Below are 13,870 nucleotides of genomic sequence, written 5' to 3'. Positions count from 1 at the left end.
TTACATAAAAAAATAATTTTAATTTTTTATATTGGTGAGTGGTTTATTTTTATGTATGAAATTTGAAATACTAACCACATTACAAAATTAGCCGTTGCAAAACTAGCCGTTATTATGTTACCGTTATTATTAATAAATTAATATTTTGTTACTCTATATATACTACTTACATACACTTTTATTGCATAATATGATTGTTGCAAACATAATGTGAGTTTGTATTTTGGGAAAAGAAGAAACTTGCAAACATAATGCAAGCTTGTATTATATTGTATAATATGATTATTAAGGATGAAAGAGACACTTATGCAGGAAATTTTGCTCAAGACTTAGGGTATAACGATGTCGAAAACGGCTTATCACAACCTCAGTTGGGAGAGAAAGATTTTGCACCATACCATCAATTTCTTCAAAAAAATGTCTAACTTCGAAATAGATAGCAGCATAGACAGTTGAAAGATGACTTGATTGAACATATATGACAATTTCACAATACTTATCGTTAACTATAGAGCTTATTATGTTTTTTATATTAAATAATTTTACAAATTAGTGTAATCTCGATATGAAAAAGTAATAAGAGAGGTCTTATTACTTGTTTATGAAAGTAACTATTGTAAAATTAGATGTTATAAATTTCTTTCTTGATTATTAATATTTTATAACAATGAATTATTTTTGAATTTATAAATTTAAAAAATATTATTGTAAGAAATAATAATTATATTAATTTTAATTACTTTAATTAATTAATTAAGTTGAATTGAATAGCGACTAAAAGTAGTTTTTTTTTTTAATAAAGAAGAGAGATGTTTTGAGTTTTTATTTATTATTTATGACACAAAAATTGATGTAAAATTACTTTTTTATAACAGATGGATCATAAATAAAAACTAAAATGAGTTTCTACTGAAGATGATTTAAATTTCTTTTTGAATTGATTTTTAACAAACTACCTTATTATACTCTTCTAAGTATTAGGCGGTGCTTGTTATCCCTTGTTAAGGCCATACAGTAAGCGTAAATTAGATTTTAGGTCCGCTAAATATGTTTTTATTGGTTATGAGATGGTTATATAAATTTTAAAATTTTATTTTATTTTTAGATTTTAATAATTATAGAAACATATCGGAATAAGTTAAGATTCAACTCTTTACTACTTGTAAATTATAAGTGAAACGGATTCTATACGAATTATTATAAGACGGAACATAATCGGATAAGACAAAAAACTACCCCATTACCACCCCTAAGCTAAATGCCTAAAGAAATTTAAGCCAAAGTCATCAGCAACAACAGTTATGAGTTTAAATTTGCATCCACATTAGTATTTTTTATTTTATTTAAAATCAAGAACACCCAAGTTCAATTAAATAAAATTATCTATCAACAGAGAAGAACCAAACAAATAGAGTTACTCTTACAACAAGCACCCCAACCTCCAGGTAGGGCACATTCAAAATACGCAACCAACTTAATAAGCAAATATTTAAAATAAAACCTAACTCATAGCATTAAAATTAAATCAATAATTTAAAAAAATGTAAAACCGATTCGCTTCCAGGATTTATAACAAGCCACCTTAATCTAACAACCAAAAGCCATGAATATCGACGTGCCATGTGCCGTTCATAAATATTTGTTATGCCTCTTCATGCCGTTTGTAACATGCTTTTATTAATTAATTAGTAATTGATCAGGTTAACAGTAGTTTGTTTACCTTGTTGAAACTTGGTAAATGCATTTTAATACATGGTCAACCTTTTATCTTTTTAAGAATATATAAGAGGTTTAACATCCACTTAGAAATACTAAGTCGTAAAAGGGGTTAGAATAACTGAATAACCCTTAGTAAAATTCTAATTAATTAATTATCAATTACTTTTAGGAATACTTGGTATATGTCAACCCAACGCGTTGATTTTTCGTTTTATTTACTCTATGGTTCTTGACATTTAATTCCTATTCAAAGTTTCCTCCTATCTGAAGATTGAAGCTAATTGGAGTACCTTTTCTAAATTCAGAATTCTTCTCAACGTATTTAACATTACTTTCTTTACAATTTATGGGTATCTTTGAGTCAAAACACAAATTTATTTGAAGACTTATATAGTTCTCAATTTAATTAGTCAAACCAGAAAAACCAAATAAACATTTCTACATTTCTAGAGTACATTTAATTTGTAGTCTTATATTGAATTATTAATAGCCTTTTTTATTTTTAATGACTAAAAATTACATAAAAATATCGAGAATGAGTTAATATAAATATTTTTAAAACACACATTTTCAAATATATATTTCTTTGTAACCGCTAGGAATGTTAAGGGGTTTGAAACTCATTAAAACCCTTTTATGAAAGGCACCAAGGCCAAGTGTTACTCAACAACTATATTCTGATCTATATTCAAAGCTTGGTTTGTTAATTTTCTTTGTTCAACATATTGTGCAACCATATGTCATTTTTTCTCTGAATATCTGACCAAACAATAGAGAGAAAAAGAAAAAGATGGGATTCAAATATCTTCCTCTCAAGCTTAAGGTAATTTTTATTCAATCTTGATTAAGAGATGGCAAGAATGATTCTTTATAGATCAAGAACTAATAATCTTTGGCTGTTGTGTTTGGGTTTTGTAAGGTTTTCCGGCTGAAACGGTTTCTGCTAGGCCGCGGCCGAAGAGGAGTAAAGAGAAAGCATGTGATGGTGCCTGCAAAGAAGCCTTCATGGATGATGCCAATAACACATGGATATTATGTGGTGGAGCATCATCAAGGTTCTGAAAAAGACCTTTTGAACTTTGATTCAGTAGTGGTGCAAAGAGAGCAAATGGATCATAATGAATTGTGGTATTTCGGAATCTTTGACGTTGTAGTTGGAGATGTGGTTACCAAGTACATTCAATCCAATTTCTTTAACAAGAAGCTTCAAGAGGTTAATTGATTTTTTTCATCATTGTGTTACTTTGTTATTGAAGATTCTTGAATCCTATATGTTTGGTCTGATGTGGAAAACTATATGTTATACATAGTCTCATTTAAGGAGGAAAAGCAAGGAAACGCTGAAGAGGGCATACCTTGGTGCAAGGGCAAAGATAAGAGAGGAGTATGAATCAGATGAAAGAAGCAGAATGGGTTCAGGATCATGTGTTATGGTGATAAATGGAGAGAAGCTTGTGATAGCAAACATGGGAGATTATAAAACTGTTGTCTGCAGAGATGGCATAGCTCATCATCACACATCATCTGGTAGACACCACCAACATTCACCAAGAATACATTGGTCTCGCAGACTCTTCTCCGGTATTATGCATATTTAATCTAACAAAACACTCTCTTTTGTTTTTTTTGTTGATTTAATATATCTATCATTTTCGCATCTTATTTTGGATGCTATAGCTGTGTTTAACAAAGTATAGATGTGAATCAGGTAAAAGTCATTCTAGAGGCTCAGAACTTGTTGTGAAAGGAGAAAGGATTGATTCAGATACTGAATTTCTGATAATGGCCAGCAATGGTATATGGGAGGTAAGCTATTTAAACCATTATAATTGTCAAGGTTTTATCAACGAGTAAGTTTCTAAAACATTAATAAGTGACCTTACAAAACTCATAAAGCATACAAGTGTGTTTTTGAAAAGCAGGAAAGAATTGAATCTTGCATATGTATATGTGTATATGTAGGTGATGCAGAATCAAGAGGCAGTGAATCTGATAAGTCACATAGAGGATCCCCAAGAAGCAGCGGAATTCTTGGCAAAGGAAGCTATGAATAGGATGAGCAAAAGCAACATCTCATGCTTAATCATTCGCTTTGAGTGATAATCATGCAATCCTAATAGGCAATTATCTATAGAAATGTGACAGTGTAGAATGCCTATGTTTCTTTATCCATTTCAATATGGTCCATTGACTTCAATGGTTTTAGAAAGAAAGTATATTGTTCAACAGAATATTGTGTTAGATTAGATTGAAGTTCAAATTCCTTTCTTTCTTTGGAGTTTTCTTTTGGATTATGCAATTAAATTAATGATATTCATTTTTATTATTAGAATAATTAGTTTGAGATCTTAAAGAAAATAAACACCAAACTATTTAATGTCTAAAAACATAGTCATGCCTAGCATTTATCCATATTATTTCTGTTGTTTTCTTCAAGAATGCCCGAAGAGAATTTTCTAAAAGCAATTGAATTGTCTTCGTATTCAAAACATGAAATACTAATATAATTTTATTTTGAATAAAATAACAAATAAACACCTATAATTTACACTTCAAACAAATTAGTTAAAAAAAAAAGTCAATAAAATCTTCCAAAACCGGGATAACAAATTTGATTACCTTCAAATTAGCCATCTATAATTAAGATAGAAAGTCTTAATTTAAACTAAAACTAACTTGTCCGCATTTATTATTTTAGAAGATTTTATTGGTAATTCTTTTTCATAAAGAACTAATCTATCCAAAATGTAAATTTTCAATAGTTTATTTGTCACTTTATAATTTTTAATAACCCAAGATTTTTCGGATAACAAAAAAAGAAAATAGAAAGGAGATCACCTTCTCGATCCAAAAGATAATATCTAATTTAATAAGATACTAGTAAATATACAAATTGATTCGGAATATGAACAGCAGCACATGAATTTACATACAAAGATCAATTTCACAGCAATATATTTTATATTAATTACTCGGTGATCTTTTCGCAACCACACAATAACTAATGACATATCAACTGGAAAAGAAAGAAAACAAGAGAGGAATCCAAGTGAAGGGTGAAACCACTATATTGTATCAAGCCATATTTATTTTCTTTTCACTATTCTTGCTTCGAAATGGTGATAGCAATGAGAACGACCGAGAAGCTGCACAAAGAATATGGTTTACCATTTTACATATTAAGAATGGAATGGATTATAGATATCAAAAAGTTAATTCAAATGCACTTAAATTAATTGAGAGCATGCATTGAGTACTCACACTTTTGTTGAGTTGAGCTGGTAGTTGGTGTTTCATCTTGAGAGATCAGATTCTTCAAAGTATGAACTGAACATGAAACAGGACATATGACTGTAAGTCTGTAATCTCAGGGTAAGTGTTGCGCTAATACGGGTACAAATACTAGATACGGCAAGATACGATACGACATGAAAATACAAAGGCAATACATCTTAGGTAACATGTCACAATAATATAGCCAAGATAAATATTTATACAAAAAGAATGATATAATTAGAGAAAATTAAAAAAATAATTGATATGGACAAAATTTAGTATCCATGGAAGAAGATTTATTATGCTGAGGTCCAGGAGGAGCAGATTACCTTCAATGGACGAACCATTCGTTCCAATCTGATCTGCCTCAGCACCATCATTGCTGGCATTATCGGATTCGATGTTGTGTCCAGAATTTGCTGAGCTATGACTCTTTTTTCCAAACTTCAATAGTCTTCGGAAACCTTTTGATGATTCCTTTACCTGAGGCTTCTCAACTGCTTCAGGAATCTTCTCAAGTGTTGAGTTTCGAGTGTCGGACACATGTGCTTTAACACTCTCCCCGCCAATTGCCGTGGCCTCTAAAACTGTTGGGACAGCTTTACCATACTCAGTATTTCTGGTGCTAGGATCTTCCAAAGAAGAAACCCGGGCATATGGAGCTTGATATGTTTCCTCGGCAACAGAAATGTTAAATGACTTCGAATGTTCTTTCTCTTTATCATGCAATTTGACCTGATTTGGAAGATATCAAATTCAAACTTAGATGATGCACAAAGAAGTTCTAAGCAATATATGCATTTCTACAATCATGCAGATAAGGGTAAAAATAAGACATTAGTGCTGAATAGATTTAGCATATCTCTAGCTATAATCAAAGGCTCAAAGCTATATCATCTAAGCTATGAATACATACTCCAGTAGATGCATGTGGCAGGTGTGATTGGCTCCCTGATGTTGCAGTATCTGTCATATCCATGCTTGGAGGTGAAACAGGTGCACGAATAGCAACATATCTTGTTGCTGGCTCACATTTCTCCTTCATGTCTTCATTATCATATTGCTTTTTCAGTGTCTCAGTTTTTTCTTCTGACTTATGAATAGCAGGAGCACAAGGTTTCTCACATTCAAGCATCACAACAGTCTTCTCAACAACAGGATTGTCATCTAGGTCTTTAGAGGGTGAAGTTTGTGTTTCATTTTTCTTTGCTAAGGTACTGTCTGAGTTCACAGAAGGCTTGTTATCATTCGATTTCTGTGCCTTCTCTTTGACTGATGATTTGTTTTGAACATCATCACTTGCTGCAGAAGTTCTGATTTTCAGTTCCGGAAGGGCGGCAGTCTTGCTTTTATCGTAACTCACTATAGCCGAAATCTTTTTGCTCTCAGGTCCATCAACGGATTTAGTCTTTGATATTGTCCCGGCGTTATGTGGTTTAGCTGAGGGAGTCTGACGGACAGTGCTCATTTTAGGTTCTGATAATCTTCTAATCCGCGCCATCGATGCCTTAGTATCTGTTGTACCTTCACCCTTCTCAGGCTTAGATTCAGGCAAAGAAGACACCGATCGGCTTAGTTTGCTTTCAGATGACTGGCTTCTGGTATTCAATTTGCTGGTTCTGGAGACTTTTGAGTAATCACTAGATCCAGCAGAAGCAGTTCGGACGGGGAATCTTTGAAGGGGTGAGGATGGTCCTGGTTCCGAATCACTAAATTTTGATCCTTTATGAGAGCTTGGTGAAAGTTTTGCCGGTAATTGTTTCTTGGTTACCGGTGACTTTGTTGTAACTGTGCCACTCTTGGCAGCAATTCTCTTTTGCCTCTCTAGCTTTAAAGCTTCTAGGCGTTTTATCTCCTCTTCTTCCTAGTTATTATCAATAAACAGAAATGAATAGAGTTGAATGACAGATGAGTAACCTTGAACAAGTGAACAACATAAAAAGAAATGAGTACCTTTTCTTTCTTCATCTTTTGGAGATCAGCTTTATAGTTTCTCAATCTATCAGCACGGGCTCGCGCCTCGTCCAAAGGACTCAGTTTAGAAGGCTTCCCTCTCCTGATTGGCCCAACAGCCTTAATCTTATCAGAACTATTTGGAGTAACTTTTGATTTCTGCTCTTTATCTGGCTTCGCAGATTCTTCAGTCACGACCCCTTTGTTATTCTTATCTTGCAAAGAAGAAACTTCAGCCTCGGCCATCATTTCATAGTCTAAAGCAGGGTCATAACTCATTGACACCATTTCCGCTCCACGTTCAGGCATCATGCTCAATTCATCTGGCTCATAATTTATCCCATTAGATGATTTTTCTTCCTTTAGATGCGATGTTGGAAACTCAGAGTCCATGTCAATAGCATTTCTCTCATCATGTCCCACATCATTGACTGCGACCGACCTATGGTCCACTATGTAGGAGTCATCATTCATATCATGAAACAACTTCCTTTCCATTTTATTGTTTGAATAACCTAGTCCACTGACTGCTTCCATATCCGAGGAAGGATGTGAATTATCAAAGTGACCTTCATGTTTTGGGACTATGAAATCATCATTTCCAACAGTCCTATAACCACGCCTTATTCCATTTGCTTCTAAAGATTGTACATCTATAGACCTGCCATCACTAGAATGCCCTTCCTTCACAGACAATGATAAATCATCACCAGATGCCCTAGGCTTGAGGGTCAATCCTTTGCTAATGCTATGCATATCCATAGAACCACTGCCTTGAAGTTCATGCATATCTCGCTCACTAGAAACCAAAGGATCATCACCTACAACATGTTTCTTTCTTCTCATGGAATTCGCGTTTGGCAGATCAAATTGTTCTTGGTCTATGGCATGTCTATCGTCATCAGCATCTCTCAATAAACAACTTTGGAATGCTTGCCAGTGTCCTCCATCTGCATCATTCCCATGGTCTACTTCCTTATCTGTCAAGTTCAACCTCTTCGCAGATTCACTTCTGTCCCTTCTTTTCAAGGTCTTCACAGATTCCTGAGCATCTTGGCCTTCATCTATTTCTGAGCCAGAATTTGAATATGATTCACTGCCAGAAGAATTTTCAGCCTTTGTTATGTAATTGATGTTCCGAATGACCACCATTCCAGATTTCTTTCTGCCTGATCGGCTACCCTTCTGTCGATCTCTACTCTGTGAACCATCCCTATCCATATCTGCTTCATCCTGCAACCTTGATTTTGAGGTTTCTACATCCCATGTTTCTGATTCAGTATTGCTGTGTCTACTATCCATGGAATGCCTTCTGTGCCTCATGTTTTGACCAGAAGCAAATCTTGGCTCCTCCATAGGTGAATAATTTGGCTGCATATATGGACTGTTTCCAGGATAAGCTTGGTAGTAGGGTATACCTTGAACCGGATATGGTGGAAAGACAGGTACAGCACCCAGGGGAGAATGGACAGGCCATGGAGGAAACATAGGGTGCGGGAATTGACCTTGACTATTATCCCCAGGACTTAGAGATGGTTGACCCATTGGAGGAACATCTGAAAATGTGCAAACAAAATTGTCAAGACATATGCATTTGGGCATGTTAGAAAAGATATGAATAATACGATATTATGATTTTCTAAACTACTGATGATAAATCCGTATATTTACAAGTTTACAGTATGTTAGAATTGATAGGCACCTGAATTTGCTTTCCCATTATTCCCCGAGTCTGACTCAGTATGCGGTGTAGAGGCCATAATGGGAAATGTGATGTTTGATGTATTTGCAGGGACGTCCGAGTGAGTGGACATCATTTCAGCAGCTCCAATTTCAAGCCACTGTCCAGTTTCGTGTTTTCTTTTCCATAGATCTCTATATTTTGAGCATGCATCCCTAACACGTGATGAAATTAACACCAGGTAAATGAGTGAAGAACCAAAGATTTTACCAACCAATACAAAAGGTCAAAATAGCCTACAAAAGAAAAGCTTTTCTTACAATAAGCGCGATGCTCCAAAGCATTCAGCAAATGAGACTAAGGCTGGCATATGATCAATGTCGAAACCAGCAGCAACAGCACGTGCAAATGCCATGCCTTGCTCTTTCTGCAGCACTGATTTACGGGACTCTAGGACTTTCAGAAGATGGGCTCTAATATAATATGTCATAGAAGCGAACACAAAATAGGTTTTAAAATTCTGTTTTACAAAGTGCAAGGAAACTCAATGAATAAGACAAACTTTAATATAAAGTATAAGACAAGCTAACAAAGTAGAAACAGCTATCCTAACAGTTTCACACTATCATAGATGTATTTATAGACTGTGTTTTTTTGCATGCAGTGATCCCTAAATTAGATTACTTATCCCAAAGAGAGATACGCTTTCCAATACGCTGCTTGCAATACAGAATTATACATCGAAAAATCAAGTTATGGCCAAGCTAATATAAGATTCACCCTAAAATTCTTTTTCCGACTTATTGCCAACAGAGTTTGTCTATTCTGTTTAGAAAAAAAGAAAAGGTTGCCCGAATTAGAAATAACTGCAATGGCTGGCATATTTAAGTATGCTAAGGACAGGTGCATACATCTTTTATTTAATCATACACAGCCTTAATTAAAACTTGAAAGCTTCTACCTGAGGTGCTCATAGTTGAGGGAAAAAATCGAAGGATAGAAAATCGGCACTTACTTTGAGTTTTCTTCTGATGCAGTGATGCTTCCATTTGCTGCAGGTGGCTCTGCATCAGGCTGGGACATAACCACGGACAGTGAAATGTGAATAGAGCATAATCAACCCAATAATAAATTATTGGAGGTATGAAAGACCACTAACCTTGTAAAGGACTATTGCTCTCTCCTCATTGGTATCCTGCACAGTCTTTCGGCCTATGTAAAGAAGCAAGATTCCTCAGTTGTAGACAATTATTAATCTTAGCAGACATTTTACCAAATATATAACTGTTCAATCTGTGCAGAGTGATATTTTGCAATAAACTTACTTGTTCTTTCAGGTGTGGCTTCAGTGTTTTCTACAAGTTTTACTTGATTTTCTTCCGCCTGCAGAAATGTATGATTGTTGAAGAAATAGTCTTTTGGTGCGGTAAAAAAAATCATAGAATATGATATATATTTACTTACAGTGCTAATCCCTATGCAATTGTTTCCTTGAATTGCAATTGCCTCTTCAATTTGTAAGATTTCAGATTCTGTAGTATACACACGTTCTAATATCTCAGGAGTGCTCACAAAACGGACAAACCTAGAAAAAGCAGAGAAATAAGTTTATACAGGTAAATTTGTACAAACCTAAAATGTAACCTAGAAAACATTTCTAAAAGGGAAAACTTTTAAGTCCCCCAAAGGATGACTTCACTGCCAACTTCCCAGCGCATATCTTTTGTTTCGAAAGACTAAACAGAGACATAATAAGAATTTAAGCATAAAGATCACAAAAAAGGCAACAATTGAGATCCATACTTGTGAATAGGTGATGACATTGTCTAAGAAGCAAACTTAAAATAAATTCAACTTCCAAGAAATACAGACCGCAATTATAAACCGAGAGTTAAAAAGTCAAACCTTTCGACAGTTCCCTTGGTAAACCATGTGACATCGCGGCTACCATCAGGCTCAAGAACAATTGAATAACCACCCTTGGCCATCTGATCCTGAGCAGCCTTCAAGTGAGATAGAAACGGATGTAGCAAGCCCGATGCTATTTTCTCCTTCTTTTCATTCACATTTATAACCAAGTCAAACCTGATTTACAGAACAGCACAGAGGGTAATGCATCAAAACCACAAGTAAGGCTACAGATACTACTACATTCTCAATAAAATCGAGCTTTAAGAAGAATCAATCAGGGATACAAAAATGGAAAGCAAACACAAAACAGGGTTTCTCAGAGTTAATCCACCTTCCTTAAGCCTCGGTATTGGCACTAAAAAAATTACCAATTCCAAACAACCATACTTAGACACCCATAGAACTTCAAATTTTAGCACATTAGAGTTTTTTAATCAAATCTAAACTGGAATGTTATACTCATGTTGCAAAAAGGCCAAACCATAGTGGCTCCAATTAAAAAAAAGTTAACTCGCTTGAGAGTAAAAATAAACTGAACCACACTCCAAATAAGGAAATAACTAAATAAGCTAAAGAAATTGCACCTTTAATGAACTATTCCGGTTCAGAAACTAGCAAATGTCTTAACACAAAAAAACAAAGAATGCCTACGAAAGGTTCACCATTCCATAACCCAAATTCAATCCTTTATTAGTGCCAAGTTTGCTTCTTTGAGGTGAAAAATGACAAAAATGAAAAGAAACTCAACATGCAAACCATTGATGAATTGGAGTGATACTATTATTACCTGGTTCTTGTGGGTGTGAGCTGAAACACAGCTGAATCCAACCTTGTTGAAGAGTTCATTGTTTCTTTGCAACACTAAAAAACACCAATCACAGAAGCTAAGAGCCTAAGACTAAAAAAGCAGAAACTTTGGGTTTTTTTTCTGAGATCAGTGGCCAACCACAAAAGGGTTCTCAACAAAGGAATTTTAAAAGAAGAAAAAGAAAAAGGGGTTGAACAAATACAACCCAAAATGGGGTTCAGTGAAAAAAAAAAAAACAAACAAACAAAAAGACAAGCTTTTTTTATTGAAAATGAAGCTTTGTTAGACTTTAGGACTCAGAACAAAAGAGTGAGTTACAGAAAGAGCTACAAAGGGAAAAGCAATGCCTTCAGAAGAAGTAGAAGAAGAGGGATGAGAGTTGCAAAGAGAAATGAAGAGAGAGAATCCAAAGATTTCTCCTTTTGCTCCAAATTCCAGTGCGGGTTTTTTTCTGCGTGACAACTGACAAACCAAATGGAGTTTCATCTTTTCTGTTTAGATTGCAAATATTGGAAATTATTGAGGGCATAATTGGAATTTCAACAGAACATACAGACAGTATTGGAGCGCCCAATAGTGTCAATGACTGGATTAGACGGACAGATCTGCTTGAAACTCAGAGGTCTTGGTTTAAATTTACCATACTACCCTTTGTAATACACTTGTTACTAAAATCCTAATTATATTATTATAAGAAAAGATTAATAAGATAATAAGTTTTTTATTTTTATTTTTATTTTTTTACTTAAATAGTTTTTAGTCAAAACTTGCAATTGCAAGTGAAAAAAGATGTGTAGATTTTTCTAATTAGAAGTATGGTAGGTATTCATTTTAGGTCAAAATTTTTAATGTACTCTGTTTGGATCTCTGTGTTTAACTGTTTATTAAGTATTAGGCTGGCTAATAATTTTCTAATCCTATTCAACAATCAACAAATAATAATTCTGATGAACCACCCTGATTAAAAAAAACTGTGCTGTATGGAATCAATTTATGAATTATCTATTATTAGTGAGGGACTCGGTTAGTGAGTGTCACACAAATGTGTAGCACGAAAAACTTAATTAAATTTTAAATGAATTTAGCCATTTAGTAATATTTTTGTATAGGCAAAAGGAGTCTAGGCTTTCCTTTGTTCCGCTAGAATTTTTTCTTTAACAGAATTTATACAACGTCAAATTTAACTCTTAACTTTTTCATTTACAATTTATAAAATAGTGAGACCTCTACGTAACATTCAACGGTTGTTGCATGGCAGACATAATAAAAAGATGAATTAATCTTCACATACAAACTTTTTTATTATACAAATCTTACAAGTTCTCAATATTCTTTATCCCTAAAATACATTTCTTATGGCACGTATGTTTCACACGCTTTCTTAACAGATGTTCCAATCAATCAACGCGTGAATATATAATTTTCTTTTTCAAAAGAATTTCGTTTCCTTTTCTAAATCCCTTCTGCGTTTTCTTGCCTTCTCTCTTCGATCTCTTTCATATGTTTTTCTCTCCCTTCTCCTTCGCTGTTTACGTAAGTTTCTCTCTCTTCTCTTTCTTCGTTTTTCTCGTTTTTCATTATTTCTGAAATCAAGCTCTGAAATCGTTTTGAAGATAATGGATGATTCAACTTAACTTGTCAGCTGAAGCAGAGCGAAGTGGATTTTGAATTTGAATCCAATGAAGTTCCTAAGATGTGGTTTAGTTCCAATTAATAATTGAATCCGAATTTAAATCCAGTTAGTAGTTTATGATTGTGTACCTGAATAATGCGTGAACCTTGTCTGTGAAATTTGCTGTTCATTATTTCTTGTTTTAATTAAATCTAATATACTAGTTCTGATGAATTTTTTGCATTTTATATCAGACGTTTGAGTGTAAATCAGGAATATTTGGGTGTATTTCAGAAAAGTTTGGGTGTATTTATAGTTTGTGACTTTTCATGTCACTGAGGGTGAATTATCTTATTGTTTTAGTTGAATTGTTTTAGTTTCTGTTTAATGATTATTCATGAATCTGATTTTTGTCATTTTTTATGATGGTTTTATAGTTGTATTTGCATTCTATAGTTTATACTTGTTTTAATATGATGTATTTTTGGTGTATTTTGCAGCTCCTCTGTGGTGTTTGTGAGCAGTTTGTTCTCCACATACAAGTGTTTTTCTCATACAAGTCTTCTGCTCCTTTTATTGTTTTAAATCCAATCAAGTGGCTGAAGTGTAATTCAATTCAGAAGAAAAAAATACAACATTAGAGAAAATATTTTTTTGTACAAAAATGTTATTTGTACACTAAAATCAGCCACCAATGTATTTGTATATAAATACATATGTGGTTTAGTTTATTTTCAATGTATATTTGTATTCCAGTATATATTTTATATTGGTGGTTGACTTTGGTGGCTGATTTTAGTGTACATGTAGTATAACTCATTTCTGTATTTGCAGCAAATTTGGGTGTAAAATGACGATATTTGGGTGTAACACAAAGATATTTGGGTGTATTTTTATTCTGATAAGTTCT

At 33.8% G+C, this 13,870-nt stretch overlaps 2 protein-coding genes across 2 annotated transcripts; one reads left to right on the top strand and one right to left on the bottom strand.

Annotated features, from left to right (window-relative positions):
* The first annotated feature begins 2,346 nt into the window (after positions 1–2,346).
* LOC107466230 (putative protein phosphatase 2C-like protein 44) lies at positions 2,347–3,945 on the top strand. The gene is made up of 5 exons (XM_016085218.3): positions 2,347–2,542; positions 2,639–2,932; positions 3,030–3,300; positions 3,428–3,525; positions 3,682–3,945. The coding sequence occupies exons 1-5, from the start codon at positions 2,510–2,512 to the stop codon at positions 3,817–3,819; spliced, it is 834 nt and encodes a 277-aa protein (XP_015940704.1). The 5' UTR covers positions 2,347–2,509; the 3' UTR covers positions 3,820–3,945.
* Positions 3,946–4,558: 613 nt separating this feature from the next.
* LOC107466231 (COP1-interacting protein 7) lies at positions 4,559–11,812 on the bottom strand. The gene is made up of 13 exons (XM_016085219.3): positions 11,328–11,812; positions 10,535–10,714; positions 10,094–10,214; positions 9,955–10,012; positions 9,789–9,841; positions 9,645–9,703; positions 8,950–9,102; positions 8,651–8,844; positions 6,949–8,504; positions 5,912–6,859; positions 5,325–5,730; positions 4,981–5,046; positions 4,559–4,865 (listed from the first exon to the last, which is right to left on the bottom strand). Exons 1-13 carry the CDS (start codon positions 11,384–11,386, stop codon positions 4,795–4,797), a joined length of 3,924 nt encoding a protein of 1,307 aa, XP_015940705.1. The 5' UTR covers positions 11,387–11,812; the 3' UTR covers positions 4,559–4,794.
* Positions 11,813–13,870: the final 2,058 nt, after the last annotated feature.

Source organism: Arachis duranensis, chromosome 9, assembly GCF_000817695.3.
Source record: "Arachis duranensis cultivar V14167 chromosome 9, aradu.V14167.gnm2.J7QH, whole genome shotgun sequence".
Taxonomy (NCBI): Eukaryota; Viridiplantae; Streptophyta; class Magnoliopsida; order Fabales; family Fabaceae; genus Arachis; species Arachis duranensis.
This window is presented reverse-complemented; position numbering and strand designations above follow the sequence as displayed.

Excerpts from the sequence above, each read along its gene's own strand:
- LOC107466230 (XM_016085218.3), top strand. The coding sequence starts at position 2,510 with ATGGGATTCAAATATCTTCCTCTCAAGCTTAAG. Across the intron at positions 2,543-2,638 it reads ATCTTCCTCTCAAGCTTAAG|GTTTTCCGGCTGAAACGGTT; the intron begins GTAATTTTTATT and ends GGGTTTTGTAAG. Across the intron at positions 3,526-3,681 it reads CCAGCAATGGTATATGGGAG|GTGATGCAGAATCAAGAGGC; the intron begins GTAAGCTATTTA and ends GTGTATATGTAG.
- LOC107466231 (XM_016085219.3), bottom strand. The coding sequence starts at position 11,386 with ATGAACTCTTCAACAAGGTTGGATTCAGCTGTGTTTCAGCTCACACCC. Across the intron at positions 10,013-10,093 it reads ATTGCATAGGGATTAGCACT|GCGGAAGAAAATCAAGTAAA; the intron begins GTAAGTAAATAT and ends ACATTTCTGCAG. Across the intron at positions 5,731-5,911 it reads TGCCACATGCATCTACTGGA|GTCAAATTGCATGATAAAGA; the intron begins GTATGTATTCAT and ends CTTCCAAATCAG.